This window comes from Triturus cristatus, chromosome 7 (genome assembly GCF_964204655.1).
Source record: "Triturus cristatus chromosome 7, aTriCri1.1, whole genome shotgun sequence".
Classification (NCBI taxonomy): Eukaryota; Metazoa; Chordata; class Amphibia; order Caudata; family Salamandridae; genus Triturus; species Triturus cristatus.
Window position 1 is genome coordinate 1209954457 of NC_140590.1, and position 24938 is coordinate 1209979394.

Sequence of the window (24938 nt, forward strand, 5' to 3'; positions counted from 1 at the left end):
ATTTATTCCCCTTAATCCTCCAAAGATTGGGCGCAGACATGCTCGCAGTTACTTTATTCCATATACAAAGGTGCTGTTATGGCGCGTTTCGGCCAGTCCTGGCCTTGATCACATACGCGCTGCTTTTTGAGTGACAGACTTGTATACATCACATGATGTATGAACACAGAAAACGTTATGAAACATTATTGTGCAAAACACACAATTTAAAAAAAATTCAGATAAATGCTATCACATAGCTACTGACATTATTTAAAATTGAACCAGAATAGCTAACATTATTGTGATTTTTGAAAAACTTCCTTCTGTTTTAAATTATGATTCATGAAAAATGGCAGGTCATCATTAGATCTAGATAGCATGACATTGCCCACAAAAATAACTAAACCATAGTCGTTGTAGCTGGTGAGTGTTACCAGGGTTCACACAATTAGTCAGGACCCAATTTGGGTTGTGGCACAAACCAAAAACGGTGGTTTCACCCAGATACAACCTATTCCAAAGTATTGATATGTGTGATTGGTTCTGTGTGTTTTTGTTCCTGTAATTTATAGGGTGAATAAATCCCCCAATCTTGTATTGGACGTCATATGAAAAGAAGGGTTGAGTACTCGTTTGCAGTGGTCTTTTTATTTAAAGACGTTTAGAAATGAAGGAACAGCTGACCCATGTTTTGCCCAGAGGCCAGCAGGCCAGGGCTTTCTCAAGGCAGATAAGTCTCTTAAGGTTGGTTGTGTTAATACAATCGGTAATCCGGGATGGCGAGTTGGTACGCCTTCTGCAAAGCGGGTTAGATGCGGTCTAAGTCAGAATTACAGGAACAAAAAAGCACAGAACCAATCACACATATCATATTTATGGTAGCCGGTAACATTCCTGGATAAATCCTTTCATACCTAAAATATCCAAGTCCTAGTCATATGAAAATCTAACCACCATCCTGCAAAAACAATATTTGATCAACACTGGTTATTAAAGCAAATCATTGATAGTCTCACGATTAATATATATCACTAACATACCATGTTAAAACCCATGTTATTAAATGTAATTGGAATCAAAATATGGATTGTAAAAATCAAATACTCAAATCACATTCAGAGCTATAACAATATAAACACCACACCTCAGATAAAAAGCCTGAGTCTGAAAACGAAATGTTCCCACATAGTGCAACTATTGTATGTAAAAAACTGTATAGGGAAAAGAGGCAGCTGAGATTTTAAGGCACATGTATCTTACATACACAGAATATATGATAACTTGCATGAATATCCATCTGGAAGATTCATAGAAAGGTGTGAAAATCGTGTAATTGATTCAGGCCATTTGGAGCTCTTGAGTCCAAATGTAAAATATATCTGGTCTCCACCTTTCTCAGCATCCACTCTCGATTGACACCCCTTGTTAGTTTGGGAATTACAGCAATAACAAAGTATTTGATACAATTTGGGTTGTTGTTGTGCCTTTCAGCAAAATGGCGGGCAACAGGATATATTTGATCAACATTAGTGATCACCCTCAGATGTTGGAGGATCCTCTTATGGACCTGCAGCTTAGTACTCCCCACGTATTACAATCTTCAGTCACACTCCAGAACATAGACTGCATGTTCATTTTGCAACTGAATATGCTCCTGATTTTCTGAGGTTTCTCATTAAAGCGTGTGGTGTATTCGTAGATGTTTTTCCAAATCTCCAAGCCCTGCATGTACTGCACTTGTGGAAGCTGTTTCTAGGTTGTAACCAACTCTTTTTATCCACCTTGTCAGGACTTCTTTTTACTAAGGCGTTCCTCATAGAGGGAGCCTTCCTGAATGTAATAGATGGTACTCTAGGCAGAATGGGCCCCAGTGTGACATCACCCTAAGCTAGCGGCCTGTGTTTTCTCATAATGGCTCTTAGTTGGTTCTCCTGTTTGCTGAACCTAAATATTAGTCTTATAGTGGAGTCTGAATCTGCAGGGCGCCTGTTAAAAAGTAGATCCTCCCTACTTTTTTTTTTTTTTTTTTTTAAACCGTTTATTACAGTTTTATAAAAGTTACAGGTATGGGCCTACAACCGCACGGCCGGCCGCTAGAGCATCAAAAGCATATTACATACAAACAGTAAAGACCTCTCAGCGGTGCACAGTAGGAAAACAGGAGTCATCAATGGTGCGGGCCTCACAGCTCCATGCCACACAGTACGGTTCCATTTCTTAAGACAAAACAACATCAAAAACCACAACCGCAAGGCAACCCGAGATCCAAAGTGGCCACACGTGCTCCATAAGTGGGGGGTTCAAACCAGAAGGAAAACTCTGAAGAGGGGGATGGGAGTAGATCAGGGACTGGGGGACCGCGTGCCCGCGGCCGAGGGAGATGGGCCATCTAGGGAGACGGAGCAGGCGAGGCAGCCGGCAGCAGTGGTGGCTCACAAATACCCCCGCGGTAGGCGTTCCAGGGGCCCCAGATTTTCACCCACGCCCCAGGCTTACCCCTCGCCACATACACCACCTTTTCACGAAACATACACCAATCCATATGTTCTTTCCAGGCCAACACCGCCGGGGGCCTCTGGGATCCCCACAGTTGAGCAATGTCACGCTTGGCTATCATGTACCCCAGAGTCACCCACCGCGTCTGCGGGACTGAGTAGTCATTCGGTTCCCATACATTCAGCAAGCACCTCCTCGCTTCAGGCAGCAGCGCGACACGCGTAACCACACGCAGGACCTCATGCACACCACGCCAGAATCGCTCCACCTTCGGGCACTCCCACAGTATATGCATGAAAGTCGCCAACGCACCACAGCCACGCTTACACATTCCGTCACCAGCAAAACCCATACGTAGAAGCCTTGGCCCCGTCACATAGACCCGGTGAAGGATTTTGAGCTGGACGAAACGAAGGCGAGCCGGGATGGCCACCTCTTTCGGAGAGGCCACCGCGGAAATCCAATCCTCGTCGTCCAGCTCCAGCCCGTCGGCAACCCAAGCCTCGCGGAGACCAGTCAGCAGGCACGATCTATCGTTAATCAGTTTCTTGTATATGAGGGAGATCGTGCTGTCCGGGACATGGCCATCTAGCACTCTGTCCTCCAGGGGGGAAGACTCCGGAATGGATGCAACATCCGGGAAGACGGAGCCCAGCGCATGGCGGACCTGTAGGTACCGAAAGTACTCACTGCCCTGCAGCTGAAACTCCGCCTGCAGCGTCTCAAAAGTTTTGAATCCCCCCCTCGTCCAGAGATCCCCCACCGTGCTGATTCCGATCGTGTCCCACTTCTCGAAGCCCTTCGATGCCCACAGGGAGCCCAACCTCTCTGATGCGTACAGCGGAGACGCCCGGGTCAAACGGTCCTTCCACCCCATAGCTGCATTAGCCGCGTGCCAGACACGCACCATGACACGCGTCGGTCCCGTCAGACGGGAGTCGGGCGCGCCAGAGTAAAGCGCTCGATTGTAATCACCACCGGGCAGGAGCATCTTGTCCATCTCAAATGCCGGGTTCAGGGCGGGCCCGTAAAGGCCATGATTAATTGCAGCTAGTTGGGAGGCCCAGTAATACCGTTTAATGTCTGGGAGGGCGACCCCTCCATCGTACCACGGGAGCGTCAATTTAGCCAGAGCAATACGCGGCCTCCCGTCCCAGAACAGGCGCCGCTGGAGGCCCTCCACCTCACGAAAGTAGCGTGCAGGGACCAAGTCCATGGTATTCTGGAGGGCATAGAGGAAGCGCGGCAGGGACATCATTTTAAACAAGGCCGCTCGGCCGAGTGGCGAGAGCGGGAGACGCCGCCAGCGCACCACGTCCTCCTTCAAACGCTGGAGGGGGGGCAGCAAATTCCGCTCATAGCGGGCCTCCGGATCCAGAGTGATATATATACCCAGGTACCGGAAACCCTGGGAGGCAATCTGGATCGGACAGTCCCGTGGTAGGACCGGAGCCTCCCCGGAAAGCACATAGACACAGGATTTCGCCCAGTTAATGACCAGACCTGAGTTGCGACCGAAGGAGCGCAAAACATCAACCAGGACGATGAGTGATTTGCGCGGGGAGGCGAGATACAAAAGGATATCGTCAGCATAGAGGGACACACGGTCCTCATGCTCGGGGGTCCAGCGGAGACCACGGATGGAAGGGTGCCACCGCAGCCACTCCGCCAGGGGCTCCAGGGCCAGGGCGAACAGGAGAGGCGACAGGGGACAACCCTGTCGCGTGCCCCGCCCCAGCGCGAACGGGGCCGATACTCGCCCATTCACCACCACCTGCGCCAACGGGCCCGAATATAGCAATTTGACCCAGCTGATGAAACCCGGGCCAAACCCAAACTTCGCCAGCATCGCCCAGATGTATGGCCATTCAAGCGTATCAAACGCCATGGTGGCGTCCAAGGACGCCAAGATGGCCGGCTCCCGCACAAATGGGACACGCGCGAGCACCCCGTGCAAGCGCCGCAGATTAAGCGCCGTGTTGCGGTGTGGTATAAAGCCCGATTGGTCTTGGTGGACCAAATCGCCCACCACGCCAACCAACCGGTTGGCCAACACCTTGGCGAGGATTTTGGGCTCCGCATTCAAGAGCGAAATCGGCCTATAGGATGTGACCCGTTCACGGGGCTTCCCCTCCTTGTGGATCACCACAATTGTGGCTAGACGCTGGTCCGGCGGGAGGGAGCCCTGCGAGTGGGCCGCGAGGAACATCGCGCGCAGGTGGGGCGCCAACACATCCGGGCGTAGCTTATATAGCTCAATGGGAATACCATTGGGGCCCATGGCCTTGCCGGATGCAACCGAGCGAATAGCCGAGGCAATTTCGTCCGAGGTGGGAGGGGCGTCCAGCGAATCCCTGTCCTCCACCGTAAGGGAGGGCAGTGCGATGTCCCGAAGCAAGGCATGGGAATCCTCCTCCGAACAGGGAGAAACAGGGGAGTAAACTTCGCGGAAATAATCCGCGAAGCAGGAGACAATGGCTTCCGGCTCAGTGACACGCTCACCATCCACACTCTCAATCAAAGGCACCACGCGGCTCGCTCTCTCCCTCTTATCCAACCACGCAATCAATTTGCCAGCCTTGTCACCCACATCATACAATCGCCCCTGCTGCTCTCTACTGAGGCCCCTGGCCGCCTCTGTGACGAGGGCACGATAGGCCGCCTGCTTTAGGTGTAGAACATGCAATTTGGCATCTGTTACCCCGCTCCCCAGGTCACCCTCCAGTTCTGCAATCTCGGCCTCCACTCGGGTCACCTCCTCCCGCTCGCGCCGCCGGGCATGGGAAATAAAGGAGAGGGCCTCCCCTCTAAGGACTACCTTGAAAGCCTCCCACAGGGAGATGGCCGACGGGACCGACCCCACATTCTCATCGAAATATCGCTGCAAGGATTTGATCAAATCGGCACGAATAGTGGGGTCGCGCAAATACCATGCATTGATCGGGGCCACCCTGCCATCCCCCCTCGGGAAGACATCGAAATGCAACAACACTGGGGAGTGGTCTGAGATACCCCGCGCCAGATGGCGCACCTCCCCCACCCTCCCTGCATGGGCCGCCGGGACGAGGATATAATCAAGCCGCGAGAGGCTACCATGGGCACCCGAGTGGAAGGTGTACTGTTGCAATACGGGATGCTTTAAGCGCCAACAATCCCCCAGGCCCAGCGTGTCTAAAAGGCCAGGCAGCCACGCCTGTGCCCGGGGGAGGTCCCTAGGGGGATGGCGATCCATAGACCCAGAGGCAACCGCATTAAAGTCCCCTCCGACCACCAACAGGCCACTCGGAAGTTCCAGAAGGAGGCGCCCCAGGTCCGCAAATGTAGTGGCTTGTAACCCAGGCGGGACGTACACTGATACAAAGATAAACACTCTACCCTCCATTCGTCCCACCAGAACAGTGTAGCGTCCCCTCTCATCATGGCGCACCTCGTCAATCTCCAACGGGAGCGAGTTCTTGACCATAATACCCACCCCCCGCGAACCCGAAGTGAAGCCGGAGTGGGCCGCCAAACGATATCCCCTCCGATTCATTGCATGAAAGGTGTTACCTATAAGGTGCGTCTCCTGCAGGAAGACAACATCTGGGGAAATACGTTTTAAATACTGCAGGACCACACCACGCTTAATCCTATCCCCCAGGCCGTTAACATTCCATGACAACACAGTCAAATCCCTACCCCCCATCATACGTCGAGACAATCGGTCGTCCCCCACCGAGCATTCTAGAAACAACAAAACAGTTGCGGGTTTGCCTTGCGGTACTAACAAACAACACACCCCCCCCACCCCCCGGTCCCAACAAAACTCCCCCCTCCCTGCACCCCTGCATGAGCCCAGACAGCCCCCCCAAAGTGCAGTGTGCCTGTCGCCCCATAGCTAGTACTAACTAGTCCCCCAGAGGAGGAGGGAAGCCCCCAGCAGACCCCACACGACCTCCATGGGAGGGGAACATACGCAAGCAATATGTGGTAAAGGAACAACATCCAGAGCAAGGCCTATACAGTCACCCCTCAATTCTGATCCGGCGGGCCCTCCTCGCCAGCCGCGCCCCCCCCCCCGGCCCCCCCCCGGCCCCGGTCTCCAGGCAAAGTGTCCAACCAGTCCCCAGCCGCCTCGGGCCGGTCGAAGAAGTGCGTACGACCATCCACCTCCACCCTCAGCTTGGCCGGAAAGAGCATAGAGTACTTGAGGTTTAGGTCCCGTAGGCGCCGTTTAATACCAAGAAAGCTCTATCGCTGCTTCTGGACCGCCGGAGTAAAGTCTGGGTAGAAGTGTACATCCATATTGTCCAACCTGACCGGTCCCTGTTGCCTGGAGGATGGCATCTCGGTCCCGGAAATTAAAAATCCGGGCAATAAGAGGCCGCGGCGGGGCGCCGGTCTTAGGGCGGCCCCCGGGGACCCGGTGGGCACGCTCCACCGCAAAAAGCTTACTCAGCCCCCGGGGCTGGAGATGGGTCAGGATCAAATCTTCCACGAAGAGATCCGCCGCCTCCGCCTCTCGTCCCTCCGGCACACCAATAATACGGACGTTATTCCTCCGGGCCCGACCCTCGGAATCCTCCAGTCGCCGGTCTATCAGGGCGCTCGCCTGGCCAAGCCGGCGCACCTCCTTCTGGAGGGCCACCACGTCAGTCGTGAGGCTCGTTGTGGTGTGGGTCAGGGAGTCGACTCGGTCGTTCGTTTTTGACAAGTCCGCCCTCACAAGGCCCACATCCACCAGGACCGAGTCAATTTTTTGCGCCAAGGTGTCGAAACGCTGGTCCACTGAGGCCTTCATCTCAGCGATGGCGCCCATGACGTCCCGGAGGGTTAGATCCACCGGATGGGCAGATGCCTCCGTCGGGCCCGCCGGGGATGACCGCGATGTCTCCGGAGAACCCTTCTGGAGCGTGTAGCGGTCCATACTATTGGCCTGGTGCGCCGTGCCACGGCGGGTCGTCTTCACCTTCGCCCGGTCGCCATCTTGTTTGGTGGACATGCTGGCCCTTCCACCGTCGTGCCAAGATCTCCAAACGGGCCGCCACGCCAAATCACGGGTGACAGGGGGGGGCCGGGGGCGACCACCGAGCCGCGGGTCAACCCGCCGCCGGCGGGTCAGCAGGGCACCTGGACAAGGCCACACCACCGCACCCCGCTCCGCAGCCCGACCCCGCTTGAGAGCAAGGAGGGCGCAAAAGCGAAAGTGAAAGTGCGGGGTACGCGAGTCGCCCAGCCCCGCTCGCCGCTGTTATTCACTTTGGCCCCGGATCGCCCCACTACTCCAATCCGGGGGGCCGGCGAGGAGAAGGCCGCAACCTTCGGTCGATGCTCCCACCGGTGTCCGGGGTCCGATTCGAGCCCAAAAAACGGGTGGCGCCTCAGCTCGGGTTCCCCGACACAGTCCCCTCAACAAGGACAGGATATCGCCAGGATTAATTCAGGAGGTCGCGGAGGTCCTCGGGAGCCTCGCACCTACGCGGCCATCTTGGTTGCGCGCTAGGCTCCTCCCCCCTCCCTACTTTTTTGGTTCACTTTAACAAGTGCAGAATCAAGTATATCTTTTTATATCCTCTTTGTAGAGATATATATATAATTGCGTGCATCTATATGTATGGTCTCTTTCCCAACATACATGATACTCTCCTTGATCGCCTGTCACCCCTGGATCTTTTTCTTTCATGCTGAGAGACGAAGCCTGAAAATTGCTGCCATTCAAAAGGGTCTATATCCTCGTAGATGATGGATTTACATACAGAATGTGGGTGAGGGGGTGGCCCTTGATGATGTAGTGGTTCTAGGTACATATTTAGTGATTTGGTCGGTCATCGGGGACGTAGGGCTTTACTTGGAGTTACCCTTTCTCAATTAGCTGTGATGTAACGATGAAGGTCACACAGTGAAAGCATTGCCTTGAATGAACTGACAGTTTTTTTGATTGTCTGTGAAATTGTACTTTGAACTGCTTCGTGTTTTGTTTTACAGGAGTTTGCCTTTAGTAGAAAGGTCCCTGTCCTCAAACCTCTGATCCTTTCCAGTGACCTCACAGTGAAAGACGCCCTTCATCGTGTACTGAAGTTACCAGCTGTTGGCAGTAAAAGATACCTCACGAACAAGGTACCTTAGAACCCTATTGGTTTCTGTCTGTTAGATTAACTTCTTAATGAAGTTTTTAATTAAGGAAAGGACATGTATCGGATCAGCTGAGTGATTAGTAACAAATAGTGTAAGTTCTAGGTACAGTAATGATTGTTAGTGGTATCTATTGGGGATAGTGGTCTGAGGGGAGTGCTATGTGATGAATGACATAAGCGTTGTGTAATTAATGTGGTTAGTGTTAATGAAGAAGTTATGTTGCAAGTAATCAAAAAGGTGAATGATATGTAAGGAATGAAGTTAGTGGCTAAATAAATAGGCAGATCTTGCACCACTATGCTGATACCTTACACCGCTCAGCCATTCTCCTGCCATGGTGTGACTGCCCCTGTAATTGAGGTAAATTGTTGACACTGACTCTGGTGAGGGAACTGTATGTTGGTCGCTGGGATTAGTTCGACCGTAACAAGTGTTGACACAGAACTCACTTTTTAGAAAGTTTTTTTCGACAGATCTTTTTGTGTAGAATGAATCTTTTAAACAACCTGTGTAATTACATCAATGATGCTCTCGCGTAAGGAAAAGAAGATTCCAGGACAGCCAGTATTTGTAAACCACCACGGTTGAGCCGAACCAAGTTTATTAGACCAGGGTTATTTGTTTATACAAAACTGATGTGTTTCTTAAGGGAAACAGGAAGAGGGAGTATACCCCAGGAGAAAAGACAAACCAAAACCGAATTTGAAGACAAAAAGGTAAAGTGCAATGTGAACATACATAGTATATTGGTTGCTTTACAACAAAAGACAGCAGTTTTCTATTCAATAGAGTTAGAGACACAGGGAAGTAATCATTGTATCACAGTTCAAAGAAACAGTCTGTCTTTGTACATTTGTCGACTGTGTTTCGATCTTTGGAAGAATAAATAGGGTCTCATCAGGACTGAAATTTCCTGAGGTCTGGGGAAGAGAGGAAAAAGGGGGGGGGTTATTTTAAGGTATTGTAAATACTGAAGAAATTAAATGAGGATAAGTTGAAAGGTACATACTGGCTGAGGTAGTGGAGGCCCAGTCTGGGAGGGTAGGACCACTATAAGTGGCGAGAATAGTTGTTCTCAATTGAAGAATATCTGGGATAAGAATGGTTGGGGCGGCAATCCCCTTCCAAGTCCCTGAAAAAACAATTCAATAAAAAGGCATGGGTAGAACCTTATTCAGAAATTTGTTTTTTTGTTGAATATTGCATAAAGAGCCAAAATTGGCTCACCTTAAAGGGTGAGGGTCATCTGTAATTGGCTCTCTCCAGAAGACAGGTGATCTTGTATGGGTGAGGATAGCACACCAATGAGCTATCAGAACAAAATAAACCTTAATTATTAAAAAAAATATTTTTTTTTAGATGTTGTGCCACAGAAGAGATGGGGCAATTGTAGCCACCACGGACGTGGCCACTCCGGAGCTATTAAGATCATCTTGGCTCTCGGGTGGGACAGATTGATGAGGACTGATGGAATCAGGGGAAATTGGCAAAAAAAAGCGTTGTGGGAAAGTTCCTCTTTTTGCATGGTTAGCATCCACATTTTGCCTAGTTTTGATGTGGTTTCGATCGTAGTGCTCAGGGTTCCTGCCATCCAGGTCCCCAGTGCTAGTTCCCTAAAAACAAATCCTCAAGTGTTACTTCTAGCCCCTGCAAGTCCCGAGTAAATAGTACCTAGGGCCTGGGAGCTGAAGAGGGCCCCCTGTGACTCCCCTCACTGGGACCATGCCACTGCTCTTGCAGCTTGCATGCCCCTGTGAGGGAGAAAACGACAAAGCCGACATAGCACTGCCTGAAGGCATAGTTAAGTCACCCTCTAGTAATCCTCACTGCCCTAAGGCAGGACGCACTATACCACAGGTGAAGGTAAATCTGCAGGAGCATATATGCCCTACAATATTGGCTCCATTCCTTAATATTGTAAGTGCCAGGGAAGCCATAGAGAGTACATGGGTTGGAAACTTGACAACTCAAGTTCCCCAGCACCATGATGGCTTCTCTGAACCAAGAAATGTTTGGTACAAAACTACTCCTCTCGATAAACCCACTTTGATGCCAGTGTGGGATTTATTGAAACTTACTCTGAGGCCCCCCTGAAAACCTACCAACCCTGGTGTGGCCTCTAACTGGTTGTAGGCTGCCAGCCACCACCAGACATGTTTCTGGACCCCTGGGTCGAGAGCCCCTGCTCTCTGAGACCAGAATCAAAGCACATCCTGGTTGGAGGTGTCACATGGGCACAGTGTTCGAGAGGGGAGATTCAAAGACCTGCCGTCCATGTAAGGTGACCCCTAACCTCTGCTGCTAGCAGCAGATAGCCCCTGGATTTACACCCCCACTTTGGGTGAGAAAGCCGGAAGGGAAAACTAGGAAGAATAAGAGGTGTGTCCTGCAGCCAGCGACCTCCACAACCCCTGGGAGGACAGCCTGCCTTTGACTAAGACCAGAACTCCTGAGGGCAGCGGCTCTGTCCACAAACAAATCAACCCAAAGGACTCTGGTGCCCTCCGGATCTGCGATCCCTGACAACTCTGTACCCGACGCCTCTGGCCTGTGTCCAGGTGGCCAACCGATCCAGAAAAGATTCTACAGAGATGCTGAGTTCAAGTCCAGCGTTGGCTGACCCCTCCTGGACTCCACGACTACGCATGCAGTGTGAATCCAAAGGCTCCCCCTGACCTCGACCGGCTCCGGTAAGAAAACCCGACGTAAAAGGGCACCCCTGTAACAGAAGCCCCTGGGCCTTGGGGAGCTCGACCGACTGTGTCCCTATTACCTACAGCATCTCAACTTACCTCTGCTGTCACTGGTTTCCTTCGTGCAGCCTCCAGTTCGTCGCCTGCTGCCTTTTAGTCAAACCGAGTTTCTCCATTGAAGTGCATTGTGTTCCTGACACCTTGTTTGCACCCTGCACCTGGCTGCCCCTGTGCCGCTGGTGGTGTATGTTTGGTGTTGCCTTGTGGCCCCGCGTACTTCCTTAAACCCTCAAAGCTTGAGCCCTGCAACCATTTAACCTACCTGCAAACTGTGTTCCTCAACCACCCCAGGTCTCCATTGGGTAACATTTGGACCGATCTTCAACTTTGACCTCTGCACCCGGCCGTTTTTGTGCCGCTGGTCGTGCAGTATTTGTGTTTCCCGATTCTTGCTCTCTGCTGACCCTGCAATTCGAAGACAAGAACTGTCATTTGGTTATTGACCTGCAACACCGCAATTATTGTTTTCCTCTATAGGTTAAAATTGCAAAGACTAAAAATTGCACTGTGTCCACTTTTGAAACTGAAAGGAATTTCTGTTTAAAAAGTTACCTTTTTGGGAAGATCTTGGTCCTAAAAGAAATCTTGAGCAAAGCTTATTTTTATAAAATTGGTGCGGATCTCCTTTTTGAGTTGTGTGTCATTTATTGGTCACTCTGTGCATAACAAATGTCATGCTCTCCTCTATGTTAAGCCTAAGGCTGCTCGCCCCACACCACCACAAATAGAGCACTTTGGGTTTACATTGTGCCCTGTGCACTTCTGGGGGAATCTTTGGACTCTGTGCACCGTATAACCACCTAGTGGTACACCATATACAGAGCTAGCTTCCTTCAACACACCACTAGAGTTAAAGGGTCTGCAGCTGCTTTGTTGAGGAATATCCCTATTCCAGATATTTGCAAAGCTGCCACATGAAGATCTGTCCATACATTTACCAAGCATTACTGCCTGGACTGTGATGGCAGAGCAGACACTCCAGTAGGATAGGCTTCCCTCGGAAATCTATTTGGTTAAAATTCTTCCTTAGTTCTCACTCTGTCTTCTCCACTGCTTAAGGTCAGGATGGGCTTATCTATTCATTGCTTATGACTATACATGGAAATATACGAGAGAAGGAATAGTTTCTTACCTGTAACTCTAGTTCTCTTGTAGGAGCATTTCAATTATAGTCATAAGCAACCCTCCCTCCTCCCTGGTGGAGTGAACAGAAGTAATCAATGAACCTATATATCATCACTCATCACCTCAAATAGAAATTGAGCAAATGCCACCTGCTTAGCATGATGGGATACTGGTGGACCCTGGGTTCTAAAAGGCGCAGCTACTGTTTTTAACTCATATAATGACAGTCTTTGGGGCTACTCTGTCCTTCCCTCCTTCGTCTCTATGCTCTATCAAAAAATGGTTTGTGAAAGAGATTTATGCTATTGTATAAACACATCATTAACTTATAAACATATATGATTCATTGAGCCCCTTTTTTTAAAGTACAAGATGAAGAATTGGGCCATTGTAGCCTAGTCCTATAGGCTGCATAATGTTTTCTTTCTTCTGAAGAAAGGCGAGCATCTGCACTTAAGAAGATATATTGTGAAAAAGTACTCAGAAGTCCCTCATGTGGGCTGGACTATTCAGTGCTTATGACTATGATTAAATTTGCCCTACAAGAGAACTGGAGTTACAGGTAAGAAACTATTCATTATTTAACTTTGGGAACACTATTTCTGGTGAATACTCTATCTAACTGCAGATTCATCACTGAATTCTCACCCACCTCCCTCTTATCAGGAGTGGTCTCTTTTTAACATCTAAAAAAGTTAACACTCACATCACGCTGTTTCCAACAGTTGTACACACTCCGTGCATGAGGATGTAGAAAGGGTACAAGAGAAGATACTGACAGCGCACAGCAGTGCCACTTATCTGTGCCTCCACTGCATCACTTCTGTGGATACAGTTTTACCTAATGACACACTGTGCCTGGGGAGTATTCTAAGGTGAGGAATTTGTGGTTGGATAGAGTGTTTGCCAGAAAGAGTGTTACCGAAGGTAAGTAACTTGTTATTGAAGTATTTGTGCTTCCTAATCTACTTCTATTTGTACTACTCTCACAAGTCTTCAAAGTGTCCCATACAGCAGAATGTGATGCAGTCAGGATCGCTAGGTCATGTTATATTAATACCAATCCATTCATACATACCTCTAACCAGGACAGATTGCATCTGCCCAGGCTTGCTACATTCTTTCCTGACATTCTAGAAGACAAGTGAAAAAGCTGATAGCAGATAATCAATTTATGTGTATTGTCAGGACTGAAAACAGCCTCTCTCAACCAAGGCAGAATGTTGCTAATAGATGCCCAGCACAACTGAGGAGAAAGCTCTGGTCGCATGGTAAGGGTGAAGCTGTGGTTGGGACTGGACAAATATTGCTCAAGCAAACCAGACAATCTCCATGGTCTCTGGGACAGAACCTCTGGCACAGAAGAATGCACGTTACCATGTCCTAGGGGCAAATGCAAGAACACATTGAAGCGGAATCACTATTTTGTGCAGGCTGCATTAAGCTGCTACCAGTGAGGGAGCCTGCTGATTCAGTAAAGAATGCCCACAGCCTGGAAGCCGCTTTATGGGCACTTGTTGAAAAGAGTGTTGCATATGTTTTTGTGCACATGTAAATGGCGCTTCATTTGATTTGTGTAAATATGGGGTTGGAGAGTTAGTTTGGTTTGTCCATAACTTGGGAGATTGGATTACCTTTTCTTTTTTGCTGCCTATCCTTTCTCACACCCTTCTCTGCTTGCAGGTTGATCGATCAGTGACAGGACTCATCGCTCAGCAACAGTGTGTGGGACCTCTACACACACCTCTCGCTGATGTTGCTGTGGTTGCTCTGTCATACTTTGATAAGGTGGGAGCTGCAACAGCTATTGGTGAGCAGCCAATCAAAGGGCTGCTGGACCCTGCAGCAGGGGCCCGCATGGCTGTTGGAGAGGCACTAACTAATCTGGTTTTCGCCCGTGTCACAAACCTGAAGGTGAGAATAATTTAATATTGTTATGCAATGCCAGAGGTATCATGCGATAACTTCAATGTTTTACATTTGTTGATATCTGATGCACTCTTCCTTTGTTCTGTTTTGGGTGGTATTGTTTCAGTAGGAACAAAATTGCTATGATGGCGGTGCCATTTCTGCAGTATCGTTAACCTGTCCCTTGCGGGGGATGTAAGAGGGAAATGGAGGAACATGTCCTCTTACTAGAGTTGAGTTACACACACTGCCCTAGGACTCACCTGAATGACATTTACCCATTATCATGATTTATAAGTGTGCTGTTATTAGGGGGGACACTCTGAACCATCATGTGATACATAATAAGAGGTACATATACATTGGAGAGCGGATGAGGCACTGTTTCACAGAGGATCACATCATACTGCTTGATGCATGTAATTTATAGTACTGTATAAGCATACGCACTTGTCTCTGTGCTGACATTATTTTGTAGTTAAGGTTGACACCTCACTCCTTTGGGAATTCCTTTACTGCGCCTTTAATAACTAAGTCTCATTTGACCAAATTGTGCCAAACTTGAAGTAAAAGACTTTCAGATCTCTGCCATATGGCATGCTAAATTTTGTGCAGCTTAGTAAAAGGAGTCAAATGTTATCAAATGAGTGCCAAGACAGGCTGTTTTTACAGCATTAAATGTCTTCTAAATGCACATTCTGTGTATATTTCTGCCATCTAGCGCTTGGGTCAAGAAGTGTTGGACTACAAAGCTTCCCCCCTTCTTCTCTCTCTTGGTGGGGCTCAACCTAGGTAGAGCAGGAATGTGTTGTCAACCATAAGCCCTCAGTGCTCATTAACATGACCGCCATCTGGATTCTTTTTTCCTGTTTTGGGTTTGGAGGTGCTCAGAGTGAGCTCCCAAAGAAAATGTCAAAAATTCATCTAGAGAACACTGAAGTTGTTTAGAGAACAGGGGAGAATGACGCTCGATCGAGCTTTTTGAGATTTTCTGAGAACTTAGACATAGTTGATTATTTAATTTTTCTGAAAGGGGGAGATCCTAGGATCCTGCAACATTATTTTGTAATATGTTCACAAGCTTTTAAAATCTGCATAAGCTGCCATCAGAAGTGCACGTTCAACATTGAACATCCATTATATAGTTTCTGCTTTCCAATGAACCATACGACCGTGGTTTGCCCTGCATGTTCATTGTTCAAACCCAAAACCTTAATTCATAGAGACAAAGTTAACTTGCCTATTGGGCAACTCCAGACTTAACAGAGAGTCTGATCTAGAGAGGCAGAAGAGAAATATTCTGTTGACAGTGACGGGTTTCTCAAAGGACAATGATTTTGAGGCCGAGGAAGCTTAGGACAATACACCAGACTCACAGACGTTGAAGAAATTGCTCCAAAGGTCAAAGGCTTGGCTCATTAAAAAAGCAAACTATAGGTCTACAGTGCCTCAAGGTAAAAAAAAACCTCCAAATCTTCAGGCAGAAAAGCAGACCGACAGGCACTCAAGACTATTCCTGTCCTTCTGGGTCCAAAGACAATGTCACTGATAAGTTGCTGTAAAGTATCTGCCTGGTTTCCAAGGATGGTTGAGCTCTAAAGGGGAAGGAGGCCCAGTCTGCCTTTAAGGGACAAATCCATTGTGAGAAAACTGACTCATCAACATCGAGAGGTAGAAAAGAACACTTGAAGCAGACATCTTATCAAAAAGGTTTTGGAGGAACACAAGATTTGAAAGCCTATGGGGAGGTAACAAAAAAGCCAAGACAGTATATAAAAATCTAAGAAACACCATAAGGTGAAGCAGGACAATGAGAGGGTGGACAAGGAGTTCAGGTTCACACATCCTGAGGCAGAGAAGATAGTATACTATGTCCACAAGAAAGAGGAAACCCTGTGGGAGGACACTGAGGCAGACTCGCCACAGGAGGAGATGGATATGTATCCCTCCAGACAAACTCTATCTGATGACATGTCCATGTACCAAAGACTAGTGGAGGGAACAGCAAATGTCTTTGGGGCCAATATGGAGGGCAAGAGAGAGGCTACATTTTTCATGTTGAAGACATTGAGCCCTGTACAAAGAAAATATAAACAATTCTTGCCAATGCGCCCTACAACACGGAAGGGAAATTAAACAGGCTAGCAACATTTAAAGCTGTGACCCCTAGAATAGAAAAGGAGTATAGGGCATCATCTCAAGATCGTAAGTACATTCTGTCACATATCTAGTCAGATTCCTTCATAGTCGCTACAGCCAGGAAGAGGGCAATGTCACCAACCTCTATGGGGCCACCATCGGACAAAGATAGTAAAAGACTGGGGGCAGTGGGGAGAAAAATGGAGAGGGCTGCAGCCACCCCGGGGCATATTGCCAATTCCTGTGCCTTCCTGAATAGATGCACATAAATGCTGGGAGGAAATAGGTGATGTTTGTCTCACATCCTCGAAGAGTACCAGGCAGTGATTGAGGAAGGCACCAATATTGCTAATGTGTGCCTCAAATCAGCACTAGATTCAGCTGATATAGCCAGCTTACGAATCTCCATGGGGACTGTACTCCCCATACATGCCTGACAATGCGTTTTGGGTTTCAAACCAGAAGTCCAGCCAAACATTATCGATAAGCGATTTACAAGCAAACACCTATTCAGCCCAGAAGAAGGCCAGACCCTAGAGAGCATGGAAAAAATGACGTGGCAAAAGCCATGGATGCTCTGCAGACACTAAAGTCTTCCTTTAAAAAGGATGGTGTTGCTGTTAAAAGAGGACTGAGGGGACCACTTTCGATTCCTCCAGTTTAGAGGCAACCTGCTGGGAGCCTGTTCCGCCAGGCAACACAATAGTAACAACTTTAGCAGACAGTTTTTCAAGGCAGGGGTCAGGCAACCATAGGTACAGAAAGGACCAGATACTGCAGACAGAAGTTCTAGAACTATTACAAAAGAAATTATAGAAATTGTGCCCCAACCTGAGAGAAATTCATGGGGTTTACCCTGTCTGCATTTTGAAAACCAAAAAAAGATCTAACTGTATGGACTGTCTTGGACGTATGGTTTGTGAAAAGGTTAATCAAAATCCAAAGATTTCAAATTACAACCCTCCAGGTAGCCATACCATTACTAGAGGAGAAGCAATAAATGGTGACTATCGTTTAAAAGCATGCTTACTTCCACATCCCGAAACACCCTTCTCATCTCACGCTTATGAGATATCTCAGCTTTGTGATGATGGGGGAATATTAGCAATTTAAGGTGTAACTGTTCAGCATAAAAGCTGCACAGTGAGTGTTTTCCAGACCACCACCAGCTATAGCCGCCCAACTCAGTGGACTGGCTGTTAAAGGAAGTGAAGTGTCTTGAAAAATGCCAAAGAAACATTGAAGAGATTATGAGCCTTTTGTATCAACTGCGATTCACAGTGAATTGTAAAATTCTTCTCCAGTCCCAGAGAGGAAGAAGGATTTCCTGTGAGTAGATTTAGACACTGTGAAAGCAATGGTGTACCCTTCTATGAAGAGGGTTGGGCATTGCAGGGACAAGGTAACCTTTACCTGACGTGAGAACAGTTAGGAAACTATTGGATATGAAGACTTCTTGCATTCATTTTATCCCAAACATAGGATTCAATGTTAAGACCCATTCAGGAGTAAGTGAATAACCAGGGGTAACAGACGATGGGAGACTTTTGTGGTTATAATAGACAAGTTCCACACCGCCGAGTAAAAATTTAAGAAGAAGCTAATATGCTTAAAGGAATGCCATTCATGACACCTCTACCGCAAGCCATCGTAACTAGGCACATCAGGTACCTAGAGCTGAAGGCATTTTACTTTGGGTTGAAAGCTTTTCAGAGTCAAATCATAAACAAGAGTGTTCAAATTCTAACCGACATTACAACCATAATATTCTGGCTAAGCAAACTGGATGGAACAGTCTCTTGCCCGCTATCAAAGCTACTGCAATGCATTTGCATGGTCCCAATTACAGAAGGCATTCAGCTCGTGGCAAATCAAGTTCCTGGAGTAAAAAAACATTCACACAGACAAGCTAAGTAGGCGAACAAACGTGTCTCAAGAATGTGAACTAAACAATCCTTGATAGACACGATATTTCAGCATTGATGAATTCCACAGATTGACCTTTTTGCAACAGCAGAACACATAAAATGCCAGTCCCTCACATTCGGGCATTGCCATTCAGTCACAAGGACATGCACTGTAGATAAGCTTGTACATGGCTTTTGTTTACAGTTCCTGTGCAGCAATGGAATTTAAATTTAGTTCTAGCAGATCCTTTGAAACCAATGCCCACAGCTGCACGTAACTACCTTACGAGAAGAGCAGCCATTCATAGTGGCAACCACCTTTCTGAAGAGGGTAAGCGGACCTCAGACTCTCACAGTGCAGGAAGCTTAACTAACCATATGGAAAGGAATGGTTATCATGAAAACATACTCCTAAGTGCTTACCAATGGTAGTGTCACCATTCCACATCAATCAGGCCATCACGCTTCCAACTTTCTTCCATCAGCCAAGTAGCCCAGGAGATAAGGCATTGCACGCCCTAGTTGTCAGGAGGGCAGTAATGTACTACATTCAGAAAAAACACACAGTTGGTCATAGGACACTCACCAAAAGCAGTGGGCACAATAGTAATACAGAATAGTATTCTGAGATAGATAATGCAGACCATTGAACACTTATCTATTGGAAAACAAAACACAGAAGGTACAGTCCTCTAGGAAGAAGGGGGCCACACTAGTATCTATGGCCAATGTCTCTGTACAGGACCTCTGCAAGGGAGCCATGTGGCAACAGTTTACTTCATTCACCCTCTATCCTGGATTTTCAATGTCCTCTTGGCAATGAAGCATCTCTTGACAAAATCAGTGTGTGCCTGTTGTTGGAACTGATTTGTGGATTAGTTCGGTAGGTATGGCACCCAACATACTGACCAACTTTAGGCCAGACATTCTGAAGTGTTGCTGTCAGCATTGTCTCTAGCCCCTCAAGGCCTAGCTCTGGGCACAGTTAAAGGGTACTTGCCAGCACTTTCAGCTTTTTTGAGGTTGCCCGATCAGCCTTTCTTGTTTCAGTCACCTATTGTGACGCATCTCTTGAAAGATTTCGAATACGTTTCCACTGTCTCCGTTCATTAACACCCCAGTGGGACTTAAATTTGCTTCCAACTTATCATATGTGTGTAGGAAACTGGGCTTTTGTTGCAGTAATCCCCTTTTATCTTTCCCCCTTTTTAGCTACTAGATGCTGATTTTCGAGTCTGACAGTGCACTGAGGACTGCTAACCAGAGAACAGTGCCCGTGCTCCTTCCCCAAAACAAGGTGTTGTCTAATTGTGCTACAGTTGACTATGGACTTTAGCATCTCTGTAAGTCCCTGGTAAATGGTACACCAGGTACCTAGGGCATGAGTGCTAAGGAGGTTCCCAAAGGGCTGCAGCATATCGTATGCCACCCTAAGAGACCCACACAGAAATTACACACACACTGCCATTGTAGGCTGCGTGACATGGTGCAAACCATGAGTGAAAACATGACATACTCCTGTTTGCCATGCCAAAGTCACTGCATCTAATGTAAGTAATTCACCTCTACAGCAGGCCTTTGAGCCCTAAGGCAGAGTGCATTATATTCCATGTGAGGACATATCTGCATAAGCAGATATGTCCCTGTGATGTCTAGTTATATTACTAGACATCACAAGTGATCAGAGAAGCCATCTTAAGGTATGTACTGGACACTAGTCAAAACGAGTTCACCAGCTACATAATGGCTTCACTGAAACCTATGGTGTTTGGTATCAAACACCTCGTATTAATAAACCCGCAATGATTCCAGTGATTGATTTCTTAATACATGCACCTAGAGGATACCTTAGAGGTACCCCCTGAAACCTATCTGTCCTCTAATGTGCTGGTTGACTGTTCCAGTCCAGCCTGCCACAACAGACAGGTTTGTGACCCCCAGGAACAATGCCTTCTCTGGAGGAAGGTGTTTTACACTACCTCCAGTAACGCTGGTAAATTCGCATTTCAAGGCAGGTAGCTAAAAAGAGTCCACCTCCTTAGGTATGCTTCCCTCAGAGGTGGGAGGATGCCAAAACACCCGCCCCACCCTTGACCAGGGCCAATTTGGCACCAGGACAAGCGGGAAAATAAGTAGTCAAAGAGGCGTGGCCACTTTCAGTCTAGTTCCACCCCTGAAGTGAGTTGCCTGATGTGGATACGAAATTTAAAAGTGTGCCGTCTTGGTGGTGGCAGTATTAGGAACTCTGGGACAGGGGTATGCCCACTTCCCATAGTAAGTGGTCATATAGGGGGTGTAGTGACCCCAGCGGTAAGTAGTCCATTTTCTACTACCCTACACTCCCCTAACTCCCCAAAATCTAGTATTTAGGTGAACCCCTGGCACAAGGAAATCAGATTCTTGCCTACCTAAGAAGGACACTGATGAGCCGCGAGAAGGAAGGACTGTGGAGAAGAAACTGACTTGGTGCCAACCCTACTGGCCTATCTACTGTTCCTGCTAGATTACTCTAAAGTTGTCTTGTCCTGCAGCTGGAGTAACTCCCAAAGCCTGGGAGGACTGCTTGCCTTCAACAAAGACCCAAGAACTCCTGTGGAGTAGCTGAGCTGCTTCCCTGCATCCTGCTGGCACTCCAAAAGAACTTTGAGGATTCCGGACTGCCCCAAACCTGACACCGGAAAGCACCACTGCACCTAGCCCGAGTTGAAGTGGGCCAACAGTGCCAGTGTGGTCCTTCGACCTTCCTAAGACAAAGCCCACCTTGGGTTTGCCCACAGTGGACGCGCAGACTCTTTTTGCAGCCCCCCTCTATCGCGAGCGTCTCCAGTGACGAAAACCAGACGCCTCAAAACACCTCTGCATTCGGCTGCCCTGGCCCGAGGAGAAGAGAGCCAAAGGTATCCCCATGTCCCTGAGTATCGTGAGATGTGAGCCCCCTTGTTGGTTCAGCCTGACTGTCCTCCCAGGCCCAGGCCTAGCCTCTTTGTAACTGGACTTTTCCCAATTAAAGTGAATGGGGCACCCGACATCGTAACACCCCTCTGCACACGGAGGTCCCTGAGCCTCCCTAGGTGATCTGTTGGTGTGGCCTTGGACCTTGCCCCATACTCGCCTTATGTCCAGGAGATTGATTCTGTAAGTCGTTTTGAAGTGCTCGAATGCAGTACATGGTTTTCTCTCATAAGGTAACCATGGGCACCCGATGCTGAAAAGCACCTTTTCACCCATCCACCCCTGTGCTGCCCGAGGTAACTTGTTGGTGCTGCCTTGGACCTTGCCCCATACTTACCTTGAGTCCAGGAGATTGGTCCCGTAAGTCGTTGTGAAGTACCTGTAAGCAGTGTATGTCTTTCCTCCATAGGATAACTTTACCACTTCAGAAATTGCACGGTGCTCATTTTTAAAAACTGTAAAAATTGATAACTCAAAGTACTTACCAGATTCTGATGATCTTGGTATCTAAATTCATATAAAAGCATGTGTTATTTTTATGAATTGTTTTTGGATTTCTTAATTGAGTGTGGTCTCACTTACTACCTTTGTGTGTGCAGTAAATTCTTAGCACTACCCTTTGATATGCCTACCGGCTTGCCCATACTGCCACAAAGGTATAGCATTTGGGGTGTAATTTGTGTGTCTGTAATTCCTTTGGGATTTGCCTGGACTCTTTACACAGTGTACCTCTTTTTGGTCCACTATTTTAAGAGAGCTGCTTTTTACATCTGTTGACCCTTAAGAGAGCCTTTCTCATGCCATAACATTGTCACAGCAGATGAGCTACAAGTCCTCTTCCCGCCAGATACCATTTTCCACCCAGACGAACTGGTTCTGAGAACTCCGGCATCTTCCTTCTGAAAGTGGGAACTCCTTTCCATGTTGGGCAGAACATTACCCATCCGGTATTCTTTGTTCTGCTTCACCTCTGTAAGTTGGAGCGACTCCATCGGCTGGAGCCTAAAAGAGCCCTCTGCTTCTATACCGATGGTACCAGAGGACATTGTGTGGAGGGCATTCCTGATGCAGGCAGGCACCCCTGCTACGACCAAGACCTACAGTGCCAAGTAGGAGTATTTGTGCATTTAGTGTGCAAGTAAAATTCTGAATGCCATTTCTGTACAGCCACACTAAATTCTTCTGTACCTACTCCATCTGGCCAGGAAGGCCTAAAGTACACCTCGGTCAGGGTACATCTGGTAGCAGTATTCAGGTTCAGAAAGGCCGGCAACACTCCATTCTTGTTTTCTCAAAGGATCGTCCGACCGTTTATGAAAGGTTTATTCAGAGCTTCCCCCAGTCCGACGACCTCAGGTGCCAAAGGAACTGAACATAGTGCTCAGTTACCTCACAGTACCACCTTTTGAACCCAGCCATAGAGTTGATCTCGAGTATCTCTAATGGAAGGAAGCACTCCTCTTGGCTTTCATCAGGGCAAGACTACTGTGGAGTGTCAGGCTTTCACAATAAAAGAGCCATAACGGAAATTCAGACATGACAAAATCATCTTGTGCACCAACTCAAAATTCATGCCTAAAGTGCCTTTCGATTGTCATTTGAACAAACCTGTTCTACTTCATCTGTGTTTCCAAATCCTTCAACATCACCTGAGAGAATTCTACACATACTTGATATTCTCAGGTCCATCTAATTTTACATGAGTATATCCAGGGGTCGAAGTGCATTGAAAAAAGTATGGGAACTGTGATGCTGCATGCAATGGGAGCGGGATCAGTGAGCGTGGAGGTGGGGATCAATTAAGACCTGTACTGGCTCCTGAGCACCCTTTACATTTCCAGATTAACACACAGCGCACATTCACATTTTTTTCAGGCAAGCAGGCACCTTGGCAGGAAACGTTTGTGTAGCTGTCTGCCCGGCTTCAGTTGCAAAGTACAGGAGACTCTCTGAATGACACTTCAGCTGAAACATTTAAACTATCGGAATTAACTGTCCCGGGACAGTTGTCTTTTTTTACAAAAAGTAGGGGAACATTTTTTCATAAATCAAAGTAACGGGACGTCGTGCCCCTCTGATCCCACCCACTTTGATCTCTGTCTATAACAAGCAGTTTAAGAACATCTGACAAACTCATCATCATTTGGTTGCCTGGGCAGATATTGCCACTGACTAAGCAGGGCATTGCCTGCTGGATCTCAGCCAACATCACTTTCTACCACAATAAAGTGATTTACTCCCTTGGAAGGGGGTGACAATGTACTATGTTCAGGAGTACTGCTCCTGCATATATCTGCCACAAATGCTGGGAAAGCGTAAGCAATCCGTCACCATGCACTACTTCCTGCCTGGAGTTGAACACAACAGCAAATTCTTCAGTAAGCCATGAACAACTTGTTTCACTGAAGGTGAGCCTTCCTACTTATCAGATATTTGTTAATCTTGCATGCTTTTCATATTGAAGCATGTTGAATCCATTGAAGATTCAGTGCAGGAGAAGAAATTAGTGCCCTATAAGAGTAGTTCTTTAATGTTGGCACGCATGTGTCAATTCATTGTCTCCCAGTCAGAGGCTCATAAAATATGTGCTATGTTGGCATCTAGGGTGTCTAGGGTGAATAGCGAGCTCAACCATTCTCCCTCAATGGCTGAAGTTTAGGCTGTTTCGGATGAGGTGGATGTGCTACTAAACGAACATTGTTGTTGGACCTATGGCTATATCATCATGGTTTATTGCCATATCAAATGTAGGGTGGTGGGCAGCTTGTTGGCTGAGAGTGATTCAAGTATGTGAATCTTTGAAAGATGCCAATGCTTGAGAACTGGAGTTAAATGTGAGTAACTAATGTCTTTCACCTCCTGCCCCTTACCTACAACTTGTGCGAAACATTAATTTTATGATCAAAAACTGTCAATTTGCTGATAACAAATTGTGTAATGCTGAGGAATACACAGCATATCCCTACTGTTTTCCCACTCACTAGTCCCCTTTCTGCCAGTCAAAACACTTACTGCACACATCACCGTGTACCCCATTTTCTAAATCATAATGAGGACTTGACAACGTGCTGTAGTCAATATTTGTTTTTGCCTTAATGGGAGTCATTTCTTTGCATAATGTGGTAGTGAGAGTTTCTGTGTAGTATTCTAATGGTACTGTAGTTTGCTACAGGTGTCCCTGGGACATCGGGTGCTCACTGCACTCCAAATAAATACCCATGATTCTCCCTATGAGGTCTAGATTCTATCCAAGTAGTGAGGTTGTGCAGTCAAGGCTTACTCTGTCAGGTGGTAGGTCTTAAACTCTGATGTAATATCTGATTTACAAATCCTAATCACCTCTTAAAGCAAGATTTGATTACTTCACCACACTACCGAAGGAGAGTCCAGGTGCAAATCTCAGAACTTTGCATCCATTGAGATGTGGAATAATGCCAAAGGCCCTTGAGTGTCTATTGTAAAAGAATTCTCACCAACAAAGTGCCCAGGACTTTGGTTCATCACTGACCCTCTACAATGTGGCGTATCCAAATTCTTTCCATATAAAACCTGTCACTGATCA

The 24938-nt window shown here is 47.5% G+C and overlaps 1 protein-coding gene across 1 annotated transcript in view; it reads left to right on the top strand.

Annotated features, from left to right (window-relative positions):
• PFAS (phosphoribosylformylglycinamidine synthase) overlaps positions 1–24938 on the top strand; it is a 257939-nt gene that overhangs the window by 174109 nt on the left and 58892 nt on the right. The window contains exons 17-18 of the mRNA XM_085618581.1: positions 8443–8574; positions 14154–14384. Coding sequence (XP_085474707.1) covers positions 8443–8574; positions 14154–14384 — 363 coding nt within the window. The remainder of the gene's footprint in view (positions 1–8442; positions 8575–14153; positions 14385–24938) is intronic.